Here is a 10,405-nt window from a genome sequence, read left to right as displayed (position 1 = left end):
TTTTAATCTCCTGAAAGAAACTGTCCAAAGGGATCAATAAAGATCTAAAGTAATTAGTCATCTAGTAAACAATCAGTATCAGCCTTGGGTTGGAAGCAAATAAATTGCATGAAGTTTGCTTTAAAAATCACATTGGTTAAGTATACAATGCTGAAATTCTGCAGGTTGGTTCAGACAATTGTGAACTCAAAATAAAAACACCAGAACAGAGAGGAATTACTCACAGATCAACAAAGTACATCTATGTGTTTGTTCATGTAAGGTAAAATTGGCTGTGGTCTGACATTGAAAACTTGGACCACAACCCAAAATAAGAGTTATGTTAAGGTGGGAAAAATGTGAAACAATGAAAAGCAGCTTATAGTGTCCAGCTGTGAAATGAGCTATAAATAAACGAACTTACCTGTGACACTTGTCGAGTTGTGTTTTACGGAAGAAATTACTCAGAGAACTCGGTGTTGGAGTCGAAACGTGAGCTAATAGGATACATCAATATTTCACAAAGTTACCGGTTTGAGTAGTGTCAGTATTTCCGGACACAAAGATGGTTTCCATGGCGACAGAAACGACTGAGGCGGCGTGGTTCCTGCAGAAGCTTTTCATACAATTCAAGCTTCTGACTCTCGGTGCTGGATCTCAGAAAGACAACTGGTCAAATTACGCTCAGTTCAGATCGAGATAATCCTTCAGAAGGCTTAATGCCGACCAGCACACCCACTAAGACAAAAAGCCTGCCAGACTTCCCCCAGCTGACTGCACGGCTCAGTGAATGGAGAGCTGCTGTGGCAGTGAGCGCAGGGTTTATTTATGTCACCGCAACAACCAGTTTCATCCCTGAAACAATTACTGAAACGCAACATGTTCCAGTGCTGTGCTGAGTTGATTTCAGTGCCTTTTTAGAAATATATTTGCTTGGAAAGCCCAGATACAGTATTTGAATTATTATAATCAGCAGTGTGGCATCAGACATGTCATTTCAATGATAAAATACAAGTGCAATATCAATCGTAGCCCTAATAAACCCTAAGTAGTAATACATAAATAAATAAATAAATAAATAAATAAATAAATAAATAAATACATAAATAAAAGCACTGTATCTCAATGAGTTCTGGACAGTGCCCCCAACAGACTGAACCTCGTGTTTTGATCAGAAATATGCTATTAATATTCGGATTTATGACATATTTTCTGACTGACATTGAAAAAAGATATCATTACTTATTTACTATTTTCGTTCAGTGTGAATTGAATCGTGAAAACAGAATTCTGAAGGCTGGATTGGCAGGATTTTATTAAAAAATACACTTCTAACAAGAACAGTATTTTCTTTAGTGGTTTTCTTTCAATTGATTTGTAATATCTACTTTTTTCTGCCACGCGGAACTGACGGCCTCTCTCTTCGTCCGTTCTGTGTTTCACCGGGGACAACTTTGGATGAAACACACAACATTGGCTCTTGCTCTGCCGCCTCTCGAACCCAGTAATCGAAACTTATAAAGTTAGAGTGCGCATTTTCAACTTGGAGCATGTTTACATGATTCGGGCTTTCTGTTAGATGAAAACAGAGGACTTACTTCATACTGCTTTGCGCGTGTAAGTGTTTCTTTTATGGAGACGAGCCTGGTAGACGTGTAGTCCAGTTCCCAGCATCTTCAGCCTCCAGCTGGATGAAGACCAGGAGCATCCCGTGAGAGCCGCTGCCATGGCAACCACACACAGATCTCACAAGAGGCGATAGTCAGACTCTCAGATGTAACCAGGCTGCGGGAAAGGTAGGTACAATCTGAATGCTTACTTTGCACAACTACACATGAGAGCCTCAGCGAGCAGTGACTTGAACTGTTCGTATTTTAATCTGAAGGAATGCCAGCTGTAAGTGTCAGGTTATCAGAGAGGAATATAGGGACTCAGATGAAATCTGTAGGTATCTCTGGGAGAAGCTCTCTTGATTTAAACATTTCAGCAAAAAGTTTAATGCATCTGTAGATGGTGAAGCATAAATTTAATCCTCATATTAAGTGTACATTGTTGACTTTTAAAGCCAATCTGCAGTGAAGGCAGTGGAAAAAATAGTTCACACTTTTTATTTCAATCATGAGTATAAAATAAGCTTTTCTTCACACTTTGATCTTCATCAGGAAATCTACTGTGATGTCGTCTGAGGAAGAGACTTCTCAGGCTTCGTCCTCCTCTACACCTCCCCCTTCATCTTCCCCCCCAGCACCTTCCTCCCACTTCATTGGAAAGAAGGACGATATTGTGAAGGCTGGGCGTGTGACCAAGCTGGTGAACGGATGCAGAGATGTGCTGGTCCTGTACCATCAGGGACAGCTTCATGCCATGGACATGCGCTGTTACCGTAAGATCTTAACGCGTGGAAGTTGTTCATATGGAGATCTGTTCATATTTCTAAGTCTGAAATGTGCTTTTTGTGTGGCTGCTTATGAAATGTCTCTTTTTTTTTCAGATTCAGGGGGTACATTACAGCATGGGGACATTGAGGTGAGTTTTCTGCTCTTTTCGCTTTGTCTAAATATTGAAATAATTAAGTCAGCTTGTTTTTTGTTTTTTTTTTTGACAGTCATTCACATGTGTAATTCCTGTTATTACAGGTGTTATTTCTGCTTCCTAGTCAGCAAATCATCATCTTATCATGCTGTCTTTAAAGCTTTCACTGTGATCATTGATTCTTCTCAACACTTTTCTACTGTGTCACCATCAGGAGTTTAATGGGCGGCTGTGCATTGTCTGCCCGTGGCACAAGTACAAGATCACGCTTGCGGAGGGGGAAGGGCTTTATCAAGCTGTGGATGATCCCACAGCCAGACCCCTCAGGACTCACTGGCGCTCCAAAGGTGTCAAACAGAGAATCCACAAGATCACAGAGGTTAACGGCGATGTGTATGTAACACTGAACGACTGCGCTGAAACCATTGAGTCTGACACCTATCAAACTGAGAGGTACAGGAGTGTCCCACTGAAAGCCCAGCCAAAACTCAAACTCAGCATACAGCTGGATAGTTAAAGATACTTTGATTAGACAAATGAACATACTTTTCAGCTTCAAGGACATTTGAAGAGACTTTTTTTTGTAGTGAAAGTTCAAATGTTTGCAAAAACAACTAGTTTTGCAAAAAAAAAAAAGGTGTTACAAACACCAAAAATATCATCTTTAAACCAGGAATAAGGAGTGAAAAAGCTTTGTAAAAATGTATGAATGATTTAAGGGACTGATTTCGTTAAAGAAATATTTGATTGAAGGGATACTGTTTCTCTAGTTTTAAATTTTTTTGGTGCATTTCAGGCAACATTTACTTTGATCTGTCAGATATACTCTTTCATGTGGAACTTCTCTCATGCACAATAAGTAAATTGTTTTATAAAAACTTATAAAAACAATCTATTGAATATTATACACTGAACATAAGTTGTTGCATTTAAAATGTTACCATTAAAACATTTGATCACCCTTTGAATATGATCAGTTGTGAAGGATTAGATTGTCTAGTGATAGAAACTAGTCAAAACACCCCATGGCATCAAGCTACAACAAGTATTTGTCATTGGTCTTCAAAGTTTTTTTTCTGAGTTTCCTTCAGATTATCTGAACATTTGAATTATTTTTTATAAATAGATTTTTAAAAAAATCCTATGAATCTTGTGCAGTTACATCCAAGAGACCCAACCTCTCTGATGTATATTTATGATTTACACAATATTTAGAGTCATATTGCTTTTTGTGATGACTGTTGTTGGCCACATTTGAAAATGTCTATTAAACTAAATGTTCAAAACTGTTCAGGATTACATTATGTTATTTTTTTTATATCTATAGTTTTATGAAATATTAAATTAGTTTTTGTTCAAATCACAGTCACTTCCATCTATCTTTCCATTTTCTATGCTGCTTAATCCTGTGCAGGACCCCAGCTCGCTGGAGGCAATCCCAGCTGGCTATGGGCAAGGCAGGGCACCCCCTGGAAAAGTCACCAGTCCAGAACACAGAGACAGACAAGATGAAATTTCACAAATTCACCACTTAATTTGTGTTTGGACTGTGGGAGGAAAACCATGCACACATGGGGAGAACATGAAAACCACATAGAAAGACCTTGTCGGTGTTTTAACAGACTTTTCCGGTGTGAGGCAAGATCACCACTGCTTCACCATGCAGAAGCTGTTGTCATACATGACAGAGACCGCTGGGGGGCAGCAGAGCACCGCGTCGTCAACAATAAGCTCGCAGAAGTAGGACGTCGCATGTTGATGACGCATATAGACGGGAGATCGGAGCAGTTTTCTGTTTGGGCCAATTTTTATAGTTTTTGCTGAATTCTAAGTTTTGTTAATGACCTGGCTTTGACCACCAATATTTACCAGGACCGTGTAGTGGTTTCAACCAGAAATGCTGGAAAACAAAAGATAAAACAAGACAGACGGGCTGTTAAAAGAAATATTTCTTCGTGATGGCAGCAGGTATGCATTTACTACTTTGTTCAGTTTGCTCGTTCTCGTTCTCTTTGCACTGTCAATATATTTTTTTCTTGGGAGCATTTCTGATAGTTTACCGATATGAACATTTCCACCTGTCCTGCAGAGGAAGAAATTAACCTGCTGGCCATCGTGGTGGATGTGAACCCGATATGGTGGGGGCAGCAGGCTCAGCGTGAGCCCGAGGTATTTACTCCTGTGTTTTCTGACTCTTTCGTGACTATCAGGCTGTGCAGCTTTTAAATCTAACTTATTACCGCGGTTCCAATCTTATTTGCCCGTTCAGTTCACCTTGTCCAAGTGTATGGATGCGGTGATGGTGATGGGAAACGCTCACATGGCCATGACCAGGACCAACAAGCTGGCTGTCATCGCGAGCCACTGCCAGGACAGGTACCACGTGACACCTGAAGATGTAGAATTAATCTAGTGTTCAGGGATAGTAATTCTCTGATCCTTTAAGGACTCATAGAAAACACAACTCATCTGTATTTATTTTCAAAGTGACAGTTAAGATGCCTCTCAGATTTCCACTTAAAGGGATCAAAATCATCAATTCAGTGAAATAAATTTTATTCATCCAGCCAGAAGAGAGAAATGCCACAGCTAAATGTATGGTAAGGGTTTGGGTTTGCCTATGGACGTAAATGCATTAAATCACTAAGCTGGAAAAAAGTGCTACTGACACAACATTGTGTCAGTACTAACAATGCAACAATTTCTGAATTCTTTTTCTCACTCCTTTGAACCTCCATCATCACTACACACACAGTGCAAAGCAAAGTTTGATTACAGACACAAAAGCTTTATGAAAGTACTATTTATGCCAGAGCTGTGTTAATTTCTCATCTTATGGCTCCTGTTTACTTTGTTTCAGTCACTTCTTGTATCCCAGTAAGAGCTGGAGAGACGGAGATGGTGGTGGAGACGAAGCCTCCTCCAGTGGGGATGGAAAATATGAACTCCTGTCTGTTGCCAACAATGTAATTGCTGAAGAAATCAGGAACATCATGTCAAGAAGTAAGGGCTTTTGTATATTTGGTTCATGTACAATATGAATGTAGTGTATCTTGGGTGTTAATTATGTTGTCCAATGTGTTGCAGCTGAAGTGCGGGGAAATTCAACTGATACTTTGTTGGCTGGATCTCTTGCCAAAGCTCTCTGCTGTATCCTTTCAATGAAAGCAATTTAAATATTTAAACATGAAAAAGTTGAAAATTTGGGGGATACCTCATAGATGAGATCTGAAGAGAGATTAGTATGCGACCCTGCGTCTGCAGTGATCTCTTCAAACAGGACTTCCTTCACTATCTGAGTGACGCCTGGTCCTGTTACCAGCAGAACATTCCCAGCCCACTCATTACTGTACTTTTTGTAATTTGTTTCATAACTGTAATCTGTTTCCTTTGTTTTGATTTTTTCCTGTCTCTTGGGCGTCAGAAGACATGACAACAGATTTTCTTTTACTCAAGCCTTTTATAATCAGACATCCACAGAGTGTCAAAGAAACTGGAAGGTAATGTTTTCATGTTTAACAATCACATTGAATGAGTTCAGTTTACTTATATAATTATTTAATAATCACATATCTTAAATTTATTTTTCAGTTGGACAGGAGATAAAGTCAAGAATATTGGTAAGTCTTAACAGTCTCATTTCATCCAGACATTTTTCTTTCCATTTTTTTTCCCACTCGGCTCAAAGCAGTCTCTTCTTTCTTCCACTGGTCAGGTGATTAAAGCAGCTGACGACTGTGCCCTCCAGTACATGAACTTCATGAATGTGATTTTTGCGGCCCAGAAGCAGGTGCAAATTAATTCTTAATTTCCTTTTTTTTTTTTTTCTTTCATTATTTATTAAGATATTCACATTCTTATTTTATAACAGAACATCCTGATCGATGCCTGTGTGTTGGACTCAGACTCGGGTCTCCTTCAGCAGGTACATTTTCAGTACTTTCTCATACTGTCTGGTTAAATTCTGAGTGGGTATTGACTGTCATATACAAACAGTTATTTTTACTTAATTTTGTTTTCAGGCCTGTGATATCACCGGAGGATTGTATCTGAAGATACCGCAGAAAGTTGCTTTGGCTCAGTATCTTATGGTGAGAGTGCTGCTCAGTTTCACTCCACAGAGAATATGCCGTCTCCTTTTCCAACACAGAGGTTTTGTGTTGTGTTTTGTGATCAGTGGGTGTTTCTGCCAGACATCGAGCAGCGTTCGCAGCTGGTCCTCCCTCCGCCCGCACACGTCGACTACAGAGCTGCGTGTTTCTGCCATCGAAATCTCATTGAAATTGGTTACGTGTGCTCGGTTTGCCTGTCAAGTGAGTACAGCTCCCAGTTGAGAAGAGCGCATGCAGGAAACAATCCTCTCCTTTCACAAAGCAGGTTGAACAAAGTGAGGCATCCACGAACCTCTCCTCTCTTACCGGGCACGTCCAGCCTCAGCATTTTTCCAAAACAGATGCCAGCTCTCCTTCAAACAAGAACAAACATCTCAACTGTGTTTCTCTCACTTTCCCACCAAACTGTCCAACACAAACTTTCTTCATAGCACACCAGCGTCTTCTGAACTGATCATTTTTTGGATAAAGATAATAAAATAATTTGCTTTTTTGTGGTGACTTTTTCTTTCTTCTTTCCTCTCAAGTATTCTGCAACTTCAGCCCCATTTGTACAACATGCGAGTGAGTTCCGTTTCTGACATTTACACCATATTATTAAGAAATGAACAACGTCATAATTACATTTTTGTTTTGCTGATATCTTTTTCCAGGACTGCCTTTAAAATCCAGCTTCCGAAGATGGTCAAGCCCAAAAAGAAGAAGCTCAAGCAACCTGCGTGATTTATTTTTGGGGTTTTTTTTACATGTTGTGGTGGCTTTACTCTACATTAGTAGTATAAATATTAAGTTACCTTTGTATGACTAAAGGTGACAAACACTTGAAATGACTGTTTACTCTCAAAATGAGAGAAGCACTACTTCATTTTGTGAGTTTAACTTTGGCTTTGCTGAATAGTTTGATCAATATTTGCAAACTTGTATAAATATGCACTGTTGTTCAAATTTCTTAAGATATTTTGCCCATATTGGTTTCGTGTGGATAACATTTACTACTTTTGAAAAAAAAGTTCTTTATCTGAATTTTTATACAATAAAGTTTTTCACACACTGTTGAGCTGTCAACATGAATATTCACTTAACCTTTTATTTAAAGCATGGGGACACTGGAACTCGATGCACAGTATTTTAGTAACTTCAATATTGTTTGGAAAACATTTTTCATCAATCAATACTGGTCTCAAATTAATATGATCACATACACATCATGTAATTACTGAATGAAACAAGCCAGCAGCAATGGCTTAATCTGAATGCATATATGCACATGAAACCAGATAAAAGCAGTTTAAGTATCAGGAGTTTGTTCAGTGATCAATCAGGAAACTCGGCTGCAGTTCTATCAAGCTTTATCTCTACAATTTTTTTTTTTTTTTTTTTTTAAGACCAACCTGCACTGAAAGAAAAATCTCACTTCATTCTGTCATTTATACAAAATCAACTTAGAAACCACTCGGGGACAAAAGTAGAGGAAAAGGCTCCAATGTTCAGACTGCAAGATGTGATGATGATCACCGCTGGACTGGGACAATGTTGCATCTAGAAAAAGAGAAAAACAAGCAGAAAATTTGCAAGAAAATCTGGAGGTGTGTCAAAGAAGATTCTCCTGAATAAAACAATCTTATATTTTAAGCTAATATTTTCATCATTAATGATACATAAACAAGTGTCGCTCCTTGTTAGAACGAGCTTAAGTGCTTTTTATATTGCTACTTCATACAGCACAGCATGGCTATGGTGCAGAAAATTTACTTTCAAATAATCTGCACGTCTCCTACATGAAAAATCCATAGCCAGTCAGATAAACTGTATGTTCAGGTTGATCATAGTGGGGTTGACTGATGAGCTCTGGTGATATACAGAGTTTGAGGAATAACGTTTTTGTTGTTGTTTTCAGTTCAGACCATTCTGCTGATTGAACTGTGTTGTAATATTCATGCACTCACCCAAGCAGACCTCTGCCTGACCATTTCTGAGGAGTCAGGCTCATTTGGACTTTCTGGCCCCCCCGGACCACAGTGACACGTAATGGTTTCTGTAGAACAGGGAGACATGGCAGTTTAGTAGGTCTATATGAGGATGAAAGAAATCTGTAATTAAACAGTTACTGCGCCTTGACAGACGGCTGTGAGTTCTATCTCACCCCTTCACTGTGCTGAACCACAGAGGCAATGTTCTGCAGGTTCTGAAAGTTCCTTGTGTTCACTGAACCAAATTCGACGACTTCGTCACCAACTCGGAGCCCCTTTGAGAGAAACAGCGATTTCAATCATCAGCAACTGCTGAGAGTTTCACACCTCAACCAGCTGCTAAATCTGATCACTCACAGCTCTGCAGGCGGGCGAGCTTTCTGTCACGGCATCCACCCGTGCGAAGGGAGAAGGTAGGTTGACCTCCAGATCCATGGCCTCCTCCTGAGCGCCGGCCTCGTCCAGTTCTCTCTTGGCTTTGTCTCGGGCGTGCAGTTTGTGCAGGGCTTCTTCGATGTCAGCCATGATGGCCTTGTGGTCATTTTGCAAACCTGACAGACAAGAAGGAAGTTTTACCTGTTAAATGACGAGGTAGTTAATATCAGAATATCATATGGTCAGTGGAGTACTGCATGCACAGCTTTCTCAGTGCATGTATGAGATTATGAAATTTCAAGGGCTGGTTCCCTATAAGATGTCAAAGTTTAACAGATATTTTTAAAAAGATAGTAAATAAGATTTGCACCATGTTATCCAGTTTGCTATTTTTTCAAAAACATGCACACAATAATCACATCCATTATTCTAAATTTATGTCAACACATTTAAACTTTTTCAAGTACAAGTCCCAGCTATGTTTACAGGTTTTACTGCCATAGTGTTGCAGTGGTGTTGTTTGTAAATTTCATCATTGTTTTAGAAGTACTTTTACTCGTAAATGACCACAAATAATACCGTGGTTAATCTTAAGATGCTATTTTTAGCACCTCTCCTCACTGATGCATGCCCGATACCAATATATAAATGGTGCTATTACACACACACTTATCAAACTGCACCACTGAATTCATAAAGCACGTCTAGTCGATTCTATGCTAAGCTATGATTAATGAAACGCTGATATCGTTACATGAAATGTTGTGTCTGGCGGTCCTGATCTGGTACAGATTCAGATCGGCTCTGGGGAAACCCTCCGCGTCAACCAGGGGACCCTCAACTCCGACACCTTGCTGGAAAGAAACACAACAACAACAACAAAAGGAGAGTTTCAGCTCACAGCGACCAAAACGTCAGCGCGTACTCTCCATGCGTGTTGAACGCACAGCTGACTTACGTCCTCTAAAACGTCATAATACGCCTTGATCTGCTCTTCAATCTCATCTTTCTTCTTGATGAGGGTCTTCACATCATCCATCGTCACCTCGATGTTTCCAGAAGAGTTTTCTGCTGTCATCTTCATGGCTGCTGGCTGGAGGAACTCACTTCCGTCTTCACTCTTCTTCTCCTGACTCCGTCCCTGCAACGCGGCTCTTCAATGCCCCACGTGGACAAGGGGGGAATTACAGCTCAATTATCTGAAATATGAAGAAAATCTTGAGCAAATCATTGTTTGTGTCTCAGCAATTCTCAGGCGTTCAGGACGTTTCTTCCACAGAAACTAAAGGCAGATGAACTTTGTTTGCTTCTGACCCCGGGAACACTTAGTAAACCTCTCCCTGAGGTCCTCAGGAGTCTGGATGTTTCGTACTCTGCAAGTAAATCTAAGATGTATTTAGGCCCAAGGCTATTCAAAGCTTTAAATGCAAGAAGTAC

General features: G+C 39.8%; 3 protein-coding genes across 4 annotated transcripts; 2 read left to right on the top strand and 1 right to left on the bottom strand.

Annotated features, from left to right (window-relative positions):
• Positions 1 to 1,447: 1,447 nt before the first annotated feature.
• On the top strand, positions 1,448 to 3,778 carry LOC115398493 (Rieske domain-containing protein-like). Of its 2 annotated transcripts, none has more exons than XM_030105287.1 (4): positions 1,448 to 1,775; positions 2,131 to 2,362; positions 2,471 to 2,505; positions 2,726 to 3,778. In XM_030105287.1, the coding sequence occupies exons 2-4, from the start codon at positions 2,155 to 2,157 to the stop codon at positions 3,026 to 3,028; spliced, it is 546 nt and encodes a 181-aa protein (XP_029961147.1). In that variant the 5' UTR covers positions 1,448 to 1,775; positions 2,131 to 2,154; the 3' UTR covers positions 3,029 to 3,778. The 2 variants fall into 2 exon arrangements, with proteins under 2 accessions (XP_029961147.1, XP_029961146.1); XM_030105286.1 differs by having other exon boundaries at positions 2,142 to 2,362; positions 2,726 to 3,776.
• Positions 3,779 to 4,280: 502 nt separating this feature from the next.
• Positions 4,281 to 7,676, top strand: gtf2h3 (general transcription factor IIH, polypeptide 3). The gene is made up of 13 exons (XM_030105283.1): positions 4,281 to 4,479; positions 4,601 to 4,680; positions 4,781 to 4,887; positions 5,372 to 5,514; positions 5,599 to 5,661; positions 5,982 to 6,011; positions 6,103 to 6,131; positions 6,227 to 6,301; positions 6,383 to 6,436; positions 6,534 to 6,602; positions 6,689 to 6,824; positions 7,151 to 7,187; positions 7,277 to 7,676. Exons 1-13 carry the CDS (start codon positions 4,470 to 4,472, stop codon positions 7,344 to 7,346), a joined length of 903 nt encoding a protein of 300 aa, XP_029961143.1. The 5' UTR covers positions 4,281 to 4,469; the 3' UTR covers positions 7,347 to 7,676.
• A 257-nt stretch (positions 7,677 to 7,933) lies between these two features.
• On the bottom strand, positions 7,934 to 10,093 carry psmd9 (proteasome 26S subunit, non-ATPase 9). Its single transcript, XM_030105285.1, has 6 exons — positions 9,927 to 10,093; positions 9,723 to 9,822; positions 8,951 to 9,144; positions 8,767 to 8,868; positions 8,570 to 8,658; positions 7,934 to 8,162 (listed from the first exon to the last, which is right to left on the bottom strand). The coding sequence occupies exons 1-6, from the start codon at positions 10,050 to 10,052 to the stop codon at positions 8,135 to 8,137; spliced, it is 639 nt and encodes a 212-aa protein (XP_029961145.1). The 5' UTR covers positions 10,053 to 10,093; the 3' UTR covers positions 7,934 to 8,134.
• Between the last annotated feature and the right edge of the window lie 312 nt (positions 10,094 to 10,405).

The sequence above is a fragment of the Salarias fasciatus genome, chromosome 12 (assembly GCF_902148845.1).
Source record: "Salarias fasciatus chromosome 12, fSalaFa1.1, whole genome shotgun sequence".
Classification (NCBI taxonomy): domain Eukaryota; kingdom Metazoa; phylum Chordata; class Actinopteri; order Blenniiformes; family Blenniidae; genus Salarias; species Salarias fasciatus.
This window is presented reverse-complemented; position numbering and strand designations above follow the sequence as displayed.